The sequence below is a fragment of the Coregonus clupeaformis genome, chromosome 25 (genome assembly GCF_020615455.1).
Source record: "Coregonus clupeaformis isolate EN_2021a chromosome 25, ASM2061545v1, whole genome shotgun sequence".
Lineage (NCBI taxonomy): Eukaryota > Metazoa > Chordata > Actinopteri > Salmoniformes > Salmonidae > Coregonus > Coregonus clupeaformis.
In genome coordinates this window covers 5,861,753-5,881,933 of record NC_059216.1, presented here as the reverse complement: position 1 = coordinate 5,881,933, position 20,181 = coordinate 5,861,753, and the positions used below count along the sequence as shown (strand labels likewise).

The window sequence follows — 20,181 nt, the reverse complement described above, 5'->3', positions numbered from 1 at the left end:
CTGATTAGCTATACTCAGCGGGGGCTTAGCGATGAGGATAGGCCGTGGGGCAGTGTAAGGCCTGCCAAAGCTATGGGGCCAAGGCCCACAACGACGCAGCTGTTTGTTTATTTTGGTTTTAATATTATTGCCACGGGAGGATTTAAGCTAATTAGCAAGCTACCATAGCCAGCCAGCTAGTTAACGTTGTTGAAAACATTCTTGTTCGTCACTTCGTGATCATCAAAAGTTTTCCTTGCTCCTTACATTTTAAGTAACCCTGGCTCTGTCATTGACTTAGTTGGACGATGTCTACAGTAACTAGCTAGTTCGGCGTGCTAGCTTGTTAACTATTTTACGTAACTAGCATTAGCTAGCTAAGATTACCAACTAACTACTTCATTGCTAGCTAACATTGCTAAAACGATAAACTAACTAGCTAACTACACTGTATTGTAACGTTGCTACTTGCTAGCTAGCTACAAAACAACAACACGTAACGTTAGCTAGCTAGCTTACGTTGGCTTGGGACCTAGCTGGTTTGGGCGTAGGGAAAGCGCAAAATAGCAAGCGGGGGGATTTTGTTTCGCAATCTGGGTAGCTAACGTTAACTATTTGCAGTGCTGACTTTATTGTATGTGTTGAACTCACACAATCAATGCCCAACACCTACAAATAGGTTATTTAGCTAGCTAGCTAGCAGCTAACGTTAGTTCTTCATTGATGGTTGTTTCTAACTAGGTGGTGAGCCAAATATGTATCTACACTACAGTACTCACCTATTTTTAGAGCAGAGAGTGTGCAACGTATGAGAGCAGCCCAAGGTGCTAGCTAATATTTTTGCCATAAAAGGATTGTAGCAATGTCATGTTCTTCGAAATCATCCATATCTTAACTAATTATATTTGGCGAATATTTTGGTGTTTATTTAGTAAACATGTAGCCGAATTTAGCAGTATAACAAGTTAACATATTATATTATCCTTTGTTTTTTTAATGTTTTTGAAGGTTTTAAGAGATACAATGGGGGCGTTTTTGGACAAGCCAAAGATGGAGAAGCACAATGCTCATGGTGAGGGGAACAGTCTGACCTATGGCCTGAGCAGCATGCAGGGCTGGAGGGTGGAGATGGAGGATGCGCACACGGCAGTCATTGGCCTGCCTCATGGGCTCGACCCTTGGTCCTTCTTTGCTGTCTATGATGGGCATGCTGGCTCCCAGGTGGCCAAATACTGCTGTGAGCACCTGCTGGAGCACATCACCAGCAACCCAGACTTCCAGAGCTCTCTGGAGCCCAACGTAGAGAGTGTGAAGACCGGCATCCGCACAGGTTTCCTGCAGATTGATGAGCACATGCGGAACATCTCAGAGAAGAAGCACGGTGTGGACCGCAGTGGCTCAACTGCTGTGGGGGTCATGATTTCCCCGGGCCACATCTACTTCATCAACTGTGGAGACTCCCGGGGTCTTCTGAGCCGTGGAGGAGCTGTGCACTTCTTCACACAGGACCACAAGCCCAGCAACCCACTGGAGAAGGAGAGGATTCAGAACGCCGGAGGCTCTGTCATGATCCAGAGAGTAAACGGCTCTCTGGCTGTGTCCCGTGCCCTGGGAGACTTCGACTACAAGTGTGTGCATGGCAAGGGCCCCACGGAGCAGCTGGTTTCACCAGAGCCTGAGGTGTATGCCATTGAAAGGTCTGCGGTGGAAGATGAGTTTATTGTCCTAGCCTGCGATGGCATCTGGGATGTTATGGCCAATGAAGAACTGTGTGACTTTGTCAGGTCCAGGCTAGAGGTGACCGATGACCTTGAGAGAGTCTGCAATGAAATTGTTGACACTTGCTTATACAAGGTGAGACCTGTCAATTTATTGTTCACAGAATCAGTAACAGTTAAGCATTTGCATGTACCTGGATCTTACCACGCAGATGTAGAGTGTGCAGTTTTCATTTTTCACAGCATTTTGTCACATGAGTAGGCGTCATAATCCCTTGTAGCTCAGTTGGTGGAGCATGGCACTTGTAACGCCAGGGTTGTGGGTTCAATTCCCACGGGGGACCAGTATGAAAATGTATGCACTCACTACTGTAAGTCGCTCTGGATAAGGGCGTCTGCTAAATGACTAAAATGTTTTAAAAAAATGGATGCCTTTGGATTACTTGAATATGCAAAAGAAAATGTAAATCCTTTCCTTTTTAAGTCTGTCTGTATTGCGCTCTCTCTCTCTTTGAACAGGGGAGTCGGGACAATATGAGCGTTGTGCTGATCTGCCTCCCAGGGGCTCCAAAGGTGACTGCAGATGCCGTGAAAAGGGAAGCGGAGCTGGATAAGTACCTGGAGAGCAGAGTAGAAGGTGCAGCATCTAAATATGCCGTATAGAAACCTAGATAATATAATAATCTTGTCATGAATATGATGTGGTTCAAGCTCACTTCACCCATTGTGATATTGTTTTCCACTCATAGAGAATGTGGTTCTACTATTCCCACAGAGATCATAAAGAAGCAGGGAAACGAAGGGGTTCCAGACTTGGTCCACGTAATGCGGACGTTAGCATCAGAGAGCATCCCTAACCTCCCTCGTGGTGGTGAGCTGGCCAGCAAGTGAGTGAGCTCTTTTAACTGGACCTCAGCCAACTCCAAAGTTTTTGAGGTCGATTAAGTACTAGGGAAATGGTAGCATGCTTTGCAGGGTAAGGTTTAATGACTTTTCACCAAAGTGGTTTTGATAGTTTGGACTAGCGTGGAAGTTTCGGCTGTTAGTTGGGCTAATTGAATTTTGCCCTTCAATTCCAGCCTTGTATGCTCAGCATTTAGCTCTGCTGTATAAACTGTGTTTTGTTTTTATTGGGCTTATATACATTGGTGTTGTTATTGCTTGCAAAGCTAAACCTTTATGGTAACTTAACTTTTTTGTGTCCTAGACGAAATGTTGTTGAAGCAGTGTACAACAAACTCAACCCATACCGAAGTGACGACACAGTAAGTATCTCCTGACGACTGCTATCCACTCACAAAAGCTTGTTTATTTGAATGTATATGAATGTAGATACTTGTTTGTATCAAATAGTGTGTTTGTGCACATTGGTTTGTATTTCGAGGGCAAAATACAATTACATTAATATTTTTGTGTTCGTTCTCAACTCAATTTGTAACGTTCAACATATCAATAACTTTTATCTGATTTTAAAGATGAATCAAGGGGAGGCAATATATGGATTTCTGAATGTTTCAGTTTATTGTAGCACTCACCTTTTGAGTATCAGCCTTGTTTGTAATTCACTTTCGATTTGCTCTGTAATCCACTTTACTCGTTACCATAACATCCCAGAATTAATTGAGTTCTTCCCACAGTTCAGTTGTTTCATGATGGGTATGGTTTAGTTTACTCCTGAATTGACACAGCAGCCAATATCACAGAACAGTTAACACATCTAGGCTGTGTTTACACAGGCAGCCCAATTTTGATCTTTTGCCACTAATTGGTATTTTGACCAATCAGATTAGATATTTTGCCAATGATTGGGCAAAATAATAGAATTGGGCTGCCTGTGTAAACACAGCCTATGTGTTGCCCATAGGGAAAGTCTCTTGGGCCATACTTGCGAACATTAGAAACAGTTTAACTAGGGGTGTAACGATTCGTTTTAACAACGATTCGATTTGTATCACGATTCGTGGTTGTCGATACGATTCAAGGACGATATTGGTTCATTTAGAACGATACGATCCGAAACGATTCAGTGACTTGAAATCGATTCAGTAACCTTTTAGCCAAAAATTCAACCAGTGTGACTGAAATAAATACCTGGATACTGGACAGTGCAGGTGAAGTTTCCTAGATTCCTGTTTCTTGTAAGGACCGCAATGGTGGCTTGATAATTTCTTGCTCGTCGGCTTCTCCTCTTTCAGTCCGCCATGCTATGTTTTGTTGTCTTTGCGCCTTTGCGCTGCTGTTGGCGCGATGACGTCACGGATAGGCAGACTGAATCGAGTAATGTTTAAAGCCTTTATCATTAAAAGTGCTAAGAAAAAACATCCATATAAAGTCTGACGTGCTTAAATCCAATGGGTTATTTCCTAGTATCGATACAATCGATTTATTACATTTTAAAACGATGTTAGATCGATATATGTTGTCCAAAAGGCCAACTCGCCGAGCACAGATCGATGTGGTTGGATCATAGGAATATAAATCGATACATCGATGTAGTAGATGGATCGTTACACCCCTAAGTTTAACGTTAAACTGTTTGTGTGAAAATGCGCATCGGCCAATTAAAATAGTCCATTTACTTGTACGTGATAGAACGCAACATTGTAGCTGGTCCCATCAGATAACCTGGCACAGGTTAGCCCTATGCTAACCTCACCAGCTGACAGTGATTATTTCCTGTAACAAATTCCGCATCAGCCTATCAAAGAACTTAAACTTTATCCACTAACCAATGGCATTTCTTAAAATAGGTCAACCATGGCCACCAGAGGGATATTTTTAACTTACAAATGTAATGTTTACTTTTGTTCTGTTAATCTGTAACAAATGTTCTGTGCCAATATTGCATTGATGCATCTGTGACTAAGCTACTAGTACCAACGTTAGACAAAATGTTCACGTTTTCGCATGTATGACAAAACGTTTTTGCTTATCTGTTTCACACACATCCATATGCTTTTACGGAAAAAATATATATGATGCCTTTATAACATGTACGTTTATTGTACATTTTAAAAAAATGACGACGAGCCTAATTCACATTAACCATAAGCACTCTGTTATGTTGCGGCGGATGTCATTCATTTAAGTGGGAACCGTCCAAAACAGATGAATTCGCAACGACCCCTTGCGGTTGAAGGCTTTGCGAGACATACGCCACATACTTTAATTTTTTTAAACTCTGCGCCAGCTAGATTCCGTCGAAGAACAAGAAGTTACCAAACCACAGAAGATGAAAATGTGGTTTTCAACGATGGGTTTATGGGATATCTAGCAACTTGTAAACAATTATCCATTCCTGTAAGTGAGTACTATTTTAATAGTATGTTAAACAATACACATTGGCTGTTAAACCAATTATACTTTGACTGGAAGTTTATGGGTATTTACTAGCATGCTTGCAAATACCCATAAACTTCCAGTCAAAGTATAATTGGCATCTACTAGCATGCTTGCAAATACCCATAAACTTCCAGTCATTGCGCTAACGCTAGTTATCATTGGCTCGCATAACTACCTCTAACTTCCTTCATACTGGACACAAACATAAAAATGGTATCCACTAGTTCATCTGACTCTGGGGAAGTAGATAAAATACCGAAGTATCCCTATAAGTCATCTTGCAAGATATTGATTTGGCTTTGATGTAAACTTCATTAATCAAGCACCATTCTGAGAGGTGGCAAAGTGTGGCTCCGGTGCGCTCCGGCAGCTCTATACCCCTGTATAGCAGTAGCCTATGTGTGACTCTGTAAGAGGGACTCCAAGAAGCTCCTCATGAAATATATTTGTAATCTTAATTTACAAGGTTTTGGCTACACCTTTCGCAACACACTAGTACAATAAACGTAATTAATTCAACATTTCCCAAAGGAAAAAAACAATCTCACCTGTGATTCGAACATACCACGAAAAAAATACTGACTCGCAATACTGTGAGCTATATGTCCAATTGAACTTTCGTGCATATTTTAGTAATTTTGATTAGCAGATGGTGCCATGTGACTTCTGTTCACCTGTGAAATTGTAGATTTCCGCCTAAATAGACATACCCAAAAATAATTATTTATCATGAGAGGGCCATAAACAATACCTAGTGACGCTTATACTGCCAGAAAGATTAAAATCTCACCTTTCTGGTATTTAAAAAAAAATAGATTGCTGAGGTGTAGTCACTTTTGAGGACATAAAGTGCATTCGGAAAGTATTCAGACCCTTTGACTTTTTCCACATTTTGTTTTGTTAGCCTTATTTAAAAATTGATTTAAATGTTTTCCTCATCAATCAACACACAATACCCCATAATGACAAAGCGAAAACAGGTTTTTAGACATTTTTGCCAATTTATAAAAAATAAACGGATACCTTATTTAAATAAGTATTCAGACCCTTTGCTATGAGACTCGAAATTGAGCTCAGGTGCATCTTGTTTCCATTTATCATCCTTGAGATGTTTCTACAACTTGATTGGAGTCCACCTGTGGTAAATTCAATTGATTGGACATGATTTGGAAAGGGTCACACCTGTCTATATAAGATTCCACTGTTGACAGTGCATGTCAGAGCAAAAACGAAGCCATGAAGTCAAAGGAATTGCGTAGAGCTCCAAGACAGGATTGTGTCGAGGCACAGATCTGGGGAAGGGTACCAAAGCATTTCTGCAGCATTGAAGGTCCCCAAGAACACAGTGGCCTCCATCATTCTTAAATGGAAGAAGTTTGGAACCACCAAGACTCTTGCTAGAGCTGGCCGCCTGGCCAAACTGAGCAATCGGGGGAGGAGGGCCTTGGTCAGGGAGGTGACCCAGAACCCAATGGTCACTCTGACATAGCTCCAGAGTTCCTCTGGGGAGATGGGAGAACCTTCCAGAAGGACAACCATCTCTGCAGCACTCCACCAATCAGGCCTTTATGGCAGAGTGGCCAGACGGAAGCCACTCCTCAGTAAAAGACACATGACAGCCCGCTTGGAGTTTGCCAAAAGGCACCTAAAGGAGTCTGACCATGAGAAACAACATTCTCTGGTCTGATGAAACCAAGATTGAACTCTTTGGCCTGAATGCCAAGCATCACATCTGGAGGAAACCTGGTACCATCCCTACGGTGAAGCATGGTGGTGGCAGCATCATGCTGTAGGGATGTTTTTCAGCGGCAGGGACTGGGAGACTAGTCAGGTTCGAGGGAAAGATGAACAGAGCAAAGTACAGAGAGATCCTTGATGATAACCTGCTCCAGAGCACTCAGGACCTCAGACTGCGGCGAAGGTTCACCTTCTAACCAGACAACGACCCCAAGACAATGCAGGAGTGGCTTCGGGACAAGTCTCTGAATGTCCTTGAGTGGCCCAGCCAGAGCCCAGACTTAAACCTGATCGAACATCTCTGGAGAGACCTAAAAATAGCTGTGCAGCGACGCTCCCCATCCAACCTGACAGAGCTTGAGAGGATCTGCAGCGAAGAATGGGAGAAACTCACCAAATACAGTTGTGACAAGCTTATAGCATCATACCCAAGAAGACTCGAGGCTGTAATCGCTGCCGAAGGTGCTTTAACAAAGTACTGAGTAAAGGGTCTGAATATTTATGTAAATGTGATTATTTCAGTATTTTTATTTTCTGTAAATTTGCAAAAATGTCTAACAATCTGTTTTCGTGTTGTCATTATGGGGTATTGTGTGTAGATTGATGACAGGGAAAAAAACAATTAAATCCATTTTAGAATAAGGCTGTCACGTAACAAAATGTGGAAAAAGTCAATGGGTCTGAATACTTTACGAATGCACTGTAAGCTCAAGTATAATAAACATATGAAAAATCATGATCTTTTTTCTTCCTATTCAACAAAAGTGTGGGAATAGGGCTTGAAATGATTGAAATGCTTTCTAAGTATAGTACAAATCAAATGATAGTATTTAACCTTTAACTGTAAAATAAATATTATCATACTTAGTGACAATACAAAATTGGTACCATTTCATATAAATGACAGAGCATTTTCTGCCCAGCATCCTCTGAGCGTCACGCAGAAGCCATTCAAATGCCTGCTGACTTGTTACAACTTAAGCTGTAAGAATGGGGTGATTTCATCTTGTTTCAATTCTACAAAATGATTTTGCATCCATCCATCTGATAATATCACAGCGAGATTAGACTGTTCGCTGCAATCGCTAGTCTCCCATTTCATATGCCATATTGTAAGCGGAGCTGGGAATTTCACAGATGGGAGTTCGATCCTTTGTCTGGATAAGCCAGAAAATGTGACATGTCGCCCCTTTTGCAAATGTGTCAGATTTTACATACTGCATCTCGGATGAGAGCGGAGAACGGCATGCGAAGCGGGACAACCAGATATGTCACGTAGTGCACAGCAATTGATGTTGCGCCATTGACAGAGCACTCTATACACAAAAATGTTGGTCGGAACCGGTTCAGAACCGCTCAGTCCCCTAAATAGGGGACTTAACTTTTAGGACGCTCTCAAGAAAAAGTTATGTCAACATTTGTAATTGGCTGATACAGAATTTGTTAAAGGAAATAATCACGTCCAGCTGGTGTTGTTAGCATAGGGATAAGTATGCCAGGTTGGCTGATGGGGATTTTGAGATGGAGAAACAATTTACATTTAAACTGTTTCTAATGTTTGCAAGTATAGCCCCCCAGTGTTTGAAGGCCAAAGATGCTTTCTGATATATGCGTGCAGGGCAATCTTAGACCCTTATTTAGGCTGCAATTATTTGATATCAATCTTGTGTACTTGCTCCCTAAAGTTCCGTCAATGGGGATAATATTCAATATTCTTCAAACGGGAGGATCTTACAAATGGTTTAACAAGCAATATATTCATTGAAGCAATCATTCATAACAACCATTCATAAAGCAGTCATTCATATCCAAACATTCTCATGATGACGTGAATGAGATGTTGTGCCTCTTTATTCTGACATGGCTTTCTAGGAAGGAAACGGGAATTTTTATCACAGAAAATATAAGGGTGCTATTCAAACAAACCAGGAATAAAATGCTTTTCCTAATCTGTGAAAATGTATTTTTCTGGATTAGGAATAGCATCATTTGGGTTTGTTTGATCAGCCTAAAATTACGTTGGCGCAGAATTACTATCAAATGGCATATGACAAATATAATCAGCTTATTTTACAGTCCAGAACTGGAAAAAATGTAATTGGTTAAAGTGAAGACTTCAATATATTGCTGTTAATACCAGGGATCTCAATCTCAATTGCCGGAAAGCTCTGCTCACTTATCCGTACTCTTTCTTGAACAATTTCTTGGACATTTATTCCTGTCCAAGTTCGTAACTAGAGTGTAGGACAAAATTAACCTCTTGGGTGGAAAGATCAGCCCTCTTGCACATCTCCAGGAGTTGAAATCGAGACCCCTTGGATGTAGACCCAGTGTCTGAAGGGTTTTTCCTTCCTTCCCTTCTTCAAGGACTCAGCGTCCACAGACGACATGTGGTAACACAACCTCTACCATTAACACAGCACAGAGTTTACAAACCGCTACCCACTCAAGACCCACAGCAGCTCCGTTCAGAAGTCTGTCTCCCCACCACTCCGAGCGTTCAATTTTTAAAAGGGAATATGATGGGAGGAGGAGGAGGAGACGCAAACACACCTCTACACCCCGGATAGTGCAGCACCAGTCTACTCTGGAGTTCAGGATTCCCTCCATTTTGTCTCACCTTTTATTTTCATCCAGCTCCCCCTTAACCATAACTAGCGAGTCCAGCAGGTTGTTAAAAAAAAAAGAAATCAGCTGAAACAATAGTTTTTTTTGCTGTAATTTGAGTCACATTTCCTTGTGTGTTTTGTATATTTCTGATTTTGTGAAGTGCAATTGTCCTGTACAAACAGCCTGTATTTAATGCAGCTTGAGTTTAAGTAAAAATGAGAAAGATAAAAATTTTATGCACTATCTGCCTTTTTCCTGCTCTTCTGGAGTTCCAACAAATGTCTATTCAGTGAATATTACTGTTTGTCCTCCAGGTGATATTATCTTCCTGCTCTTGTTCTTTTTTAGTTTGTCTTTGCTCATTTAAGAAACGGGTAAATTGTATAGGTTCACAGCACAGTAAGCTCTCTAAATCTAACTATATAAATCTGCATTTTTTTTTTTTTTTCATATACTTTTTTCTCTATACGCTGTAGTAAGTATGGTAAAGTGTTACACAGTCCTTCATTGTGTTCCTGTCTTTTTGGAGAGAAATGATCTTGTGTCTCTCCTGTAAACATAACACAACAAAGCAGTTCCTAGATGCAAGTGAAGATTATCCCATCTGACACCTTTTAACACTTGCTGTGTTGGATTCCGTGTGTGTGCGTGCGTATACTGGCAAGCGTGCCTGGGTGCTTGTGTGTATGTGTAGAGGTTAGGTCTCTATCTGCAGCGCTCTAGCTGCTAGCTAATGTTTGCTATGGTGGTGCTGATGGCAAACCCACATGGGCTGGAGATTTAGGCTCCATTACTCCTACATACCTATTCTGCACCCCATCAGTCTTTCATATCAGTACAATACAATATTTCACTACCCCTCACTCAGAGCTTTGAATAACACTTTATATGACAGTGGAAGGATTATGTTGACAAATTGCTATTTGAACTTCAAAATTACATCTGCCACAACCACTTTGTGAAATCAGTGAGCTAGTTAACCTGTCTAATGACATGCAGTGATTTTCTTTCTAGTCTGAACCTTGACCTGTTGACACATTTTCAGGTGTCATGAGTGTTTAGATTATTTACTTTTGAATAAACCACAGGAGGTTGGTGTCAGCTTTAATTGGGGAGGACTCGTGGTAATGGCTGGAGTGGAATAGTATCAAGCACATGGTTTCCATGCGTTCGATGCCATTCCATTCACTCCGTTCCAGACATTATTATGAGCCGACCTCCCCTCTGCAGCCTCCACTGGAATAAACATTAAATGTGACAGATGCCCACCATGACAGGTGCCATGTGGTCTATGATAGCATAGTTCAGCTTTATGACAGCCCATGCCAAGTGAAGTTTTCTGAGATTCAGAGAGGAGTTCAAATCACAACATTTATCTGATAATCTGATTTTACAAGTGTTTAAGTGCTGATTGTTAGAAACCCTTGTTACCACCACCAGTCTGAGTGAACATTCAATCTTCTGTTTACAATTTCCAAGTGGTGTTTTTTCTAGAGGCTATCTGCAGTTGCTACATCCATTTTTGGACTTGTAAATGTAATTGTGTGTTCCCATTTTGTTTCTTGAAGAATATAACTCATGAGCTTAGGTCAACTGCCGTACCCCATCAGAACCCAAAATATACGCTTGTTTTACTCAAATCTTTGTAAACCAAGTAAATGTAAACAAGCACTAGCCTAAAAACATGGATAAAACTATAATTTTTATATCATGGATGGTCAGTCTTTGCATCCATAGCTCTGTCTAGGAATTTGAGTGGTTACATTTCTCATCCCTTAGCTTTCTACCGAAACAGGGGTGTTATTGTTTCAACTGCTGATTGCTGCTTTAAATGTTGCTATATTCAACTATACAACCAAGAACAAATCCACTAAAAGCAATGAGCTCTCCTAGAGCACCTTGTATTTCCTGTCGGTTTGGGGTGTTCTTAGTGTAGAGACCTCAGCCACAGCACCAGGAGCCAGAGCACAATACGGTATGCTGCTATAGTGTATGATTGACTGATTTGCAGTTAATTTTTCCCTTTTAAGAAAAAAGTGAATAGTAGTATGTATTTCGTGGAGAGAAATTGTTTTATTTTCATGTTTAAAATGCATTGTTGCATTGTATGTATATACAGTCAGCGGCCAGTTTATTAGGTACACCCATCTAGTACCGGGTCGGATCCCCATTTGCCTCCAGAACAACCTGAATTCTTCAGGGCATTCTACAAGGTGTCAGAAATGTTCCAACGGGATGTTGGTCCATGCTGACGCAACGGCATCGCGCAGTTGCTGCAGATTGGACGGCGGTACATTAATTCTGAGAACAGCCCATTCCATCTTATCCCAAAGATGCTCTATTGGGTTGAGGTCTGGGGACTGTGCAGGCCACTCAAGTAAACTGAACTCGCTGTCATGTTCCAGTCTATGTTTTTCCACTCCTCAATTGTCCAGTGTTGGTGATCGCGTGCCCACTGGAGACACTTCTTCTTCTTTTTAGCTGATAGGAGTGGAACCCAGTGTGGTCATCTGCTACAATAGCCCATCCGTGACAAGGATCGACGAGTTGTGCGTTCCGAGATGCCGTTCTTCACACCACTGTTGTACTGCGCCGTTATTTGTCTGTTTGTGGCCTGCCTGTTAGCTTGCACGATTCTTACCGTTCTCGTTCGACCTCTCTCATCAAAGAGCTGTTTTCGCCCACAGGACTGCCGCTGACTGGATGTTGTTTGTCGCACCATTCTCTGTAAACCCTAGACACTGTTGTGCATGAAAAGCCGTTTCTGAAATACTGGTTCCGGCGTGCCTGGCACCGACCACCATACCACGCTCAAAAGTCGCTTTGGTCACTTGTTTTGCCCATTCTAATGTTCAATCGAACCATAACTGAATGCTTCGATGCCTGTCTGCCTGCTTTATATAGCAAGCCATGGCCACATGACTCACTGTCTGTCTGTAGGAGCGATCCATTTTCGTGAACGGGGTGGTGTACCTAATAAATAAACTGTCCGGAATAAATAATGTTGCTTGAGTTAGATAAGTGTTGAGCAAGATGTTCTTGTTTTTGTTTTTGGATGTTATATCAATTAGAATTGAGCACTGTAGGTAAAGGTGCCCTTCTAATCCCCTTGGGCTCTGCTCAGGGTTGGGACACTGTCCTGTTTGTCTAACACACAGGGTAACATACTGAATTTTGAAAATGTCTCTCTTTAACCAACTGACAATCTACTGATGTAGGCTAACTTCAGGCAGCAAACTACCACGTTGTCTCCTGAATTTGACCTATATATATATTTATGTGTGTGTGTGTGTATATATATATATACACATACACATACACAGTGGGGGAAAAAAAGTATTTAGTCAGCCACCAATTGTGCAAGTTCTCCCACTTAAAAAGATGAGAGGCCTGTAATTTTCATCATAGGTACACGTCAACTATGACAGACAAATTGAGGAAAAAAAATCCAGAAAATCCCATTGTAGGATTTTTTATGAATTTATTTGCAAATTATGGTGGAAAATAAGTATTTGGTCACCTACAAACAAGCAAGATTTCTGGCTCTCACAGACCTGTAACTTCTTCTTTCAGAGGCTCCTCTGTCCTCCACTCGTTACCTGTATTAATGGCACCTGTTTGAACTTGTTATCAGTATAAAATACACCTGTCCACAACCTCAAACAGTCACACTCCAAACTTCACAATGGCCAAGACCAAAGAGCTGTCAAAGGACACCAAAAACAAAATTGTAGACCTGCACCAGGCTGGGAAGACTGAATCTGCAATAGGTAAGCAGCTTGGTTTGAAGAAATCAACTGTGGGAGCAATTATTAGGAAATGGAAGACATACAAGACCACTGATAATCTCCCTCGATCTGGGGCTCCACGCAAGATCTCACCCCGTGGGGTCAAAATGATCACAAGAACGGTGAGCAAAAATCCCAGAACCACACGGGGGGACCTAGTGAATGACCTGCAGAGAGCTGGGACCAAAGTAACAAAGCCAACCATCAGTAACACACTACGCCGCCAGGGACTCAAATCCTGCAGTGCGAGACGTGTCCCCCTGCTTAAGCCAGTACATGTCCAGGCCCGTCTGAAGTGCATTTGGATGATCCAGAAGAGGATTGGGAGAATGTCATATGGTCAGATGAAACCAAAATATAACTTTTTGGTAAAAACTCAACTCGTCATGTTTGGAGGACAAAGAATGCTGAGTTGCATCCAAAGAACACCATACCTACTGTGAAGCATGTGGTTGGAAACATCATGCTTTGGGGCTGTTTTTTCTGCAAAGGGACCAGGACGACTGATCCGTGTAAAGGAAAGAATGAATGGGGCCATGTATCGTGAGATTTTGAGTGAAACCCTCCTTCATCAGCAAGGGCATTGAAGATGAAACGTGGCTGGGTCTTTCAGCATGACAATGATCCCAAACACACCGCCCGGGCAACGAAGGAGTGGCTTCGTAAGAAGCATTTCAAGGTCCTAGAGTGGCCTAGCCAGTCTCCAGATCTCAACCCCATAGAAAATCTTTGTAGGGAGTTGAAAGTCTGTGTTGCCCAGCGACAGCCCCAAAACATCACTGCTCTAGAGGAGATCTGCATGGAGGAATGGGCCAAAATACCAGCAACATGTGTGAAAACCTTGTGAAGACTTACAGAAAACGTTTGACCTGTGTCATTGCCAACAAAGGGTATATAACAAAGTATTGAGAAACTTTTGTTATTGACCAAATACTTATTTTCCACCATCATATGCCAATAAATTCATAAAAAATCCTACAATGTGATTTTCTGGATTTTTTTTTCTCATTTTGTCTGTCATAGTTGACGTGTACCTATGATGAAAATTACAGGCCTCTCTCATCTTTTTAAGTGGGAGAACTTGCACAATTGGTGGCTGACTAAATACTTTTTTTCCCCACTGTGTGTGTATATATATATATATATATATACTCAGCAAAAAAAAAAAACATCCCTTTTTCAGGACCCTGTCTTTCAAAGATAATTTGTAAAAATCCAAATATCTTCTTGTAAAGGGTTTAAACACTGTTTCCCATGCTTGTTCAATGAACCATAAACAATTAATGAACATGCACCTGTGGAACGGTCGTTAAGACACTAACAGCTTACAGACGGTAGGCAATTAAGGTCACAGTTATGAAAACTTAGGACACTAAAGAGGCCTTTCTACTGACTCTGAAAAACACCAAAAGAAAGATGCCCAGGGTCCCTGCTCATCTGCGTGAACGTGCCTTAGGCATGCTACAAGGAGGCATGAGGACTGCAGATGTGGCCAGGGCAATAAATTGCAATGTCCGTACTGTGAGACGCCTAAGACAGCGCTACAGGGAGACAGGACGGACAGCTGAACGTCCTCGCAGTGGCAGACCACGTGTAACACCTGCACAGGATCGGTACATCCAAACATCACACCTGCGGGACAGGTACAGGATGGCAACAACAACTGCCCGAGTTACACCAGGTACGCACAATCCCTCCATCAGTGCTCAGACTGTCCGCAATAGGCTAAGAGAGGCTGGACTGAGGGTTTGTTATGAAGCAGGTCCTCACCAGACATAACCGGCAACAACGTCACCCATGGGCACAAACCCACCGTCGCTGGACCAGGCAGGACTGACAAAAAGTGCTCTTCACTGACGAATCGCGGTTTTGTCTCACCAGGGGTGATGATCGGATTCGCGTTTATCGTCGAAGGAAGAAGCGTTACACCGAGGCCTGTACTCTGGAGCGGGATCGATTTGGAGGTGGAGGGTCCGTCATGGTCTGGGGCGGTGTGTCACAGCATCATCGGACTGAGCTTGTTGTCATTGCAGGCAATCTCAACGCTGTGCGTTACGGAGAAGACATCCTCCTCCCTCATGTGGTACCCTTCCTGCAGGCTCATCCTGACATGACCATCCAGCATGACAATGCCACCAGCCATACTGCTCGTTCTGTGCGTGATTTCCTGCAAGACAGGAATGTCAGTGTTCTGCCATGGCCAGCGAAGAGCCCGGATCTCAATCCCATTGAGCACGTCCGGGACCTGTTGGATCGGAGGGTGAGGGCTAGGGCCATTCCCCCCCAGAAATGTCCGGGAAGTTGCAGGTGCCTTGGTGGAAGAGTGGGGTAACATCTCACAGCAAGAACTGGCAAATCTGGTGCAGTCCATGAGGAGGAGATGCGCTGCAGTACTTAATGCAGCTGGTGGCCACACCAGATACTGACTGTTACTTTTGATTTTGACCCCCCCTTTGTTCAGGGAAACATTATTCAATTTCTGTTAGTAACATGTCTGTGGAACATGTTCAGTTTGTCTGTTGTTGAATCTTGTTATGTTCATAGAAATATTTACACATGTTAAGTTTGCTGAAAATAAACACAGTTGACAGTGAGAGGACGTTTCTTTTTTTGCTGAGTGTATGTATGTGTGTGTATATACAGTGGGGAGAACAAGTATTTGATACACTGCCGATTTTGCAGGTTTTCCTACTTACAAAGCATGTAGAGGTCTGTAATTTTTTATCATAGGTACACTTCAACTGTGAGAGACGGAATCTAAAACAAAAATCCAGAAAACACATTGTATGATTTTTAAGTAATTCATTTGCATTTTATTGCATGACATAGGTATTTGATCACCTACCAACCAGTAAGTATTCCGGCTCTCACAGACCTGTTAGTTTTTCTTTAAGAAGCCCTCCTGTTCTCCACTCATTACCTGTATTAACTGCACCTGTTTGAACTCGTTACCTGTATAAAAGACACCTGTCCACACACTCAATCAAACAGACTCCAACCTCTCCACAATGGCCAAGACCAGAGAGCTGTGTAAGGACATCAGGGATAAAATTGTAGACCTGCACAAGGCTGGGATGGGCTACAGGACAATAGGCAAGCAGCTTGGTGAGAAGGCAACAACTGTTGGCACAATTGTTAGAAAATGGAAGAAGTTCAAGATGACGGTCAATCACCCTCGGTCTGGGGCTCCATGCAAGATCTCACCTCGTGGGGCATCAATGATCATGAGGAAGGTGAGGGATCAGCCCAGAACTACACGGCAGGACCTGGTCAATGACCTGAAGAGAGCTGGGACCACAGTCTCAAAGAAAACCATTAGTAACACACTACGCTGTCATGGATTAAAATCCTGCAGCGCACGCAAGTTCCCCCTGCTCAAGCCAGCGCATGTCCAGGCCCGTCTGAAGTTTGCCAATGACCTTCTGGATGATCCAGAGGAGGAATGGGAGAAGGTCATGTGGTCTGATGAGACAAAAATAGAGCTTTTTGGTCTAAACTCCACTCGCCATGTTTGGAGGAAGAAGAAGGATGAGTACAACCCCAAGAACACCATCCCAACCGTGAAGCATGGAGGTGGAAACATCATTCTTTGGGGATGCTTTTCTGCAAAGGGGACAGGACGACTGCACCGTATTGAGGGGAGGATGGATGGATGGGGCCATGTATCGCGAGATCTTGGCCAACAACCTCCTTCCCTCAGTAAGAGCATTGAAGATGGGTCGTGGCTGGGTCTTCCAGCATGACAACGACCCGAAACAACTAAGGAGTGGCTCCGTAAGAATCATCTCAAGGTCCTGGAGTGGCCTAGCCAGTCTCCAGACCTGAACCCAATAGAAAATCTTTGGAGGGAGCTGAAAGTCCGTATTGCCCAGTGACAGCCCCGAAACCTGAAGGATCTGGAGAAGGTTTGTATGGAGGAGTGGGCCAAAATCCCTGCTGCAGTGTGTGCAAACCTGGTCAAGACCTACAGGAAACGTATGATCTCTGTAATTGCAAACAAAGGTTTCTGTACCAAATATTAAGTTCTGCTTTTCTGATGTATCAAATACTCATGTCATGCAATAAAATGCAAATTAATTACTTAAAAATCATACAATGTGATTTTCTGGAATTTTGTTTTAGATTCCGTCTCTCACAGTTGAAGTGTACCTATGATAAAAATTACAGACCTTTACATGCTTTGTAAGTAGGAAACGCTGCCGAATTTGCAGGTTATCAAATACTTGTTCTCCCCACTGTATGTATATATACGTGTGTGTGTGTGTGTGTGTATATATGTGTGTGTATACATACATGCATGTATGCACTCACTAACTAACTGTAAGTCGCTCTGGATAAGAGCATCTTCTAAATGACTAAAATGTAAATACATACATACATACATACATACATACATACATACATACATACATACATACATACAGTGAGGGAAAAGTATTTGATCCCCTGCTGATTTTGTACGTTTGCCCACTGACAAAGACATGATCAGACTATAATTTTAATGGTAGGTTTATTTGAACAGTGAGAGACAGAATAACAACAAAAAAATCCAGAAAAACGCATGTCATAAATGTTATGAATTGATTTGCATTTTAATGAGGGAAATAAGTATTTGACCCCTCTGCAAAACATGACTTAGTACTTGGTGGCAAAACCCTTGTTGGCAATCACAGAGGTCAGACGTTTCTTGTAGTTGGCCACCAGGTTTGCACACATCTCAGGAGGGATTTTGTTCCACTCCTCTTTACAGATCTTCTCCAAGTCATTAAGGTTTCGAGGCTGACGTTTGGCAACTCGAACCTTCAGCTCCCTCCACAGATTTTATATGGGATTAAGGTCTGGAGACTGGCTAGGCCACTCCAGGACCTTAATGTCCTTCTTCTTGAGCCACTCCTTTGTTGCCTTGGCCGTGTGTTTTGGGTCATTGTCATGCTGGAATACCCATCCACGACCCATTTTCAATGCCCTGGCTGAGGGAAGGAGGTTCTCACCCAAGATTTGACGGTACATGGCCCCGTCCATCGTCCCTTTGATGCGGTGAAGCTGTCCTGTCCCATTAGCAGAAAAACACCCCCAAAGCATAATGTTTCCACCTCCATGTTTGACGGTGGGGATGGTGTTCTTGGGGTCATAGGCAGCATTCCTCCTCCTCCAAACACGGCGAGTTGAGTTGATGCCAAAGAGCTCCATTTTGGTCTCATCTGACCACAACACTTTCACCCAGTTCTCCTCTGAATCATTCAGATGTTCATTGGCAAACTTCAGACGGGCATGTATATGTGCTTTCTTGAGCAGGGGGACCTTGCGGGCGCTGCAGGATTTCAGTCCTTCACGGCGTAATGTGTTACCAATTGTTTTCTTGGTGACTATGGTCCCAGCTGCCTTGAGATCATTGACAAGATCCTCCCGTGTAGTTCTGGGCTGATTCCTCACCGTTCTCATGATCATTGCAACTCCACGAGGTGAGATCTTGCATGGAGCCCCAGGCCGAGGGAGATTGACAGTTCTTTTGTGTTTCTTCCATTTGCGAATAATCGCACCAACTGTTGTCACCTTCTCACCAAGCTGCTTGACGATGGTCTTGTAGCCCATTCCAGCCTTGTGTAGGTCTACAATCTTGTCCCTGACATCCTTGGGGAGCTCTTTGGTCTTGGTGGAGAGTTTGGAATCTGATTGATTGATTGCTTCTGTGGACAGGTGTCTTTTATACAGGTAACGAGCTGAATTTAGGAGCACACGCTTAATCTCAGCTCGTTACCTGTATAAAAGACACCTGGGAGCCAGAAATCTTTATGATTGAGAGGGGGTCAAATACTTATTTCCCTCATTTAAAATGCAAATCAATTTATAACATTTTTGACATGCGTTTTTCTGGATTTTGTTGTTGTTATTCTGTCTCTCACTGTTCAAATAAACCTACCATTAAAATGATAGACTGATCATTTCTTTGTCAGTGAGCAAATGTACAAAATCAGCAGGGGATCAAATACTTTTTTCCCTCACTGTACGTACATACATACATACATACATACATACATACATACATACATACATACATACATACATACATACATACATACATACATACATACATACATACATACAGTACCAGTCAATGGTTTGGACACACCTACTCGTTCAAAGGTTTTTCTTTATTTTTAAAAATTTCTACATTTTAGAATAATAGAAAAGACATCAAAACTATGAAATAACACATATGGAATCATGTAGTAACCAAAAAAGTGTTAAACAAATCAAAATATATTTTATATTTGAGATTCTTCAAATAGCCACCCTTTGCCTTGATGACAGCTTTGCACACTCTTGGCATTCTCTCAACCAACTTCACCTGGAATGCTTTTCCAACAGTCTTGAAGGAGTTCCCACATATGCTGAGCGCTTGTTGGCTGCTTTTCCTTCACTCTGCGGTCCGACTCATCCCAAACCATCTCAATTGGGTTGAGGTCGGGGGATTGTGGAGGCCAGATCATCTGATGCAGCACTCCATCACTCTCCTTCTTTGTAAAATAGCCCTTACACAGCCTTGAGGTGTGTTGGGTCATTGTCCTGTTGAAAAACAAATGATTGTCCCACTAAGCCCAAACCAGATGGGTTGGCGTATCGCTGCAGTGTGCTGTGGTAGCCATGCTGGTTAAGTGTGCCTTAAATTCTAAATAAATCACAGACAGTGTCACCAGCAAAGCACCCCCACACCATAACACCACCTCCTCCATGATTTACGATGGGAAATACACATGCGGAGATCATCCGTTCACCCACACCGTGTCTCACAAAGACACGGCAGTTGGAACCAAAAATCTCAAATTTGGACTCCAGACCAAAGGACACATTTCCAATGGTCTAATGTCCATTGCTTGTGTTTTTTGGCCCAAGCAAGTCTCTTCTTATTATTGGTGTCCTTTAGTAGTGGTTTCTTTGCAGCAATTCAACCATGAAAGCCTGATTCCCACAGTCCCCTCTGAACAGTTGATGTTGAGAGGTGTCTG

General features: G+C 42.5%; 1 protein-coding gene across 2 annotated transcripts in view; it reads left to right on the top strand.

Annotated features, from left to right (window-relative positions):
• LOC121539347 (protein phosphatase 1A) overlaps positions 1–20,181 on the top strand; it is a 34,566-nt gene that overhangs the window by 427 nt on the left and 13,958 nt on the right. Inside the window, exons 2-6 of one of the 2 annotated variants that reach the window (XM_041847764.2) lie at positions 988–1,833; positions 2,217–2,334; positions 2,473–2,584; positions 2,905–2,962; positions 9,144–9,888. In XM_041847764.2, coding sequence (XP_041703698.1) covers positions 1,003–1,833; positions 2,217–2,334; positions 2,473–2,584; positions 2,905–2,962; positions 9,144–9,173 — 1,149 coding nt within the window. In that variant the 5' untranslated portion in view covers positions 988–1,002 and the 3' untranslated portion in view covers positions 9,174–9,888. Of the gene's footprint in view, positions 1–987; positions 1,834–2,216; positions 2,335–2,472; positions 2,585–2,904; positions 2,963–9,143; positions 9,889–20,181 lie in introns of those variants that run through there. The other variant, XM_041847765.2, reaches the window with a different exon arrangement.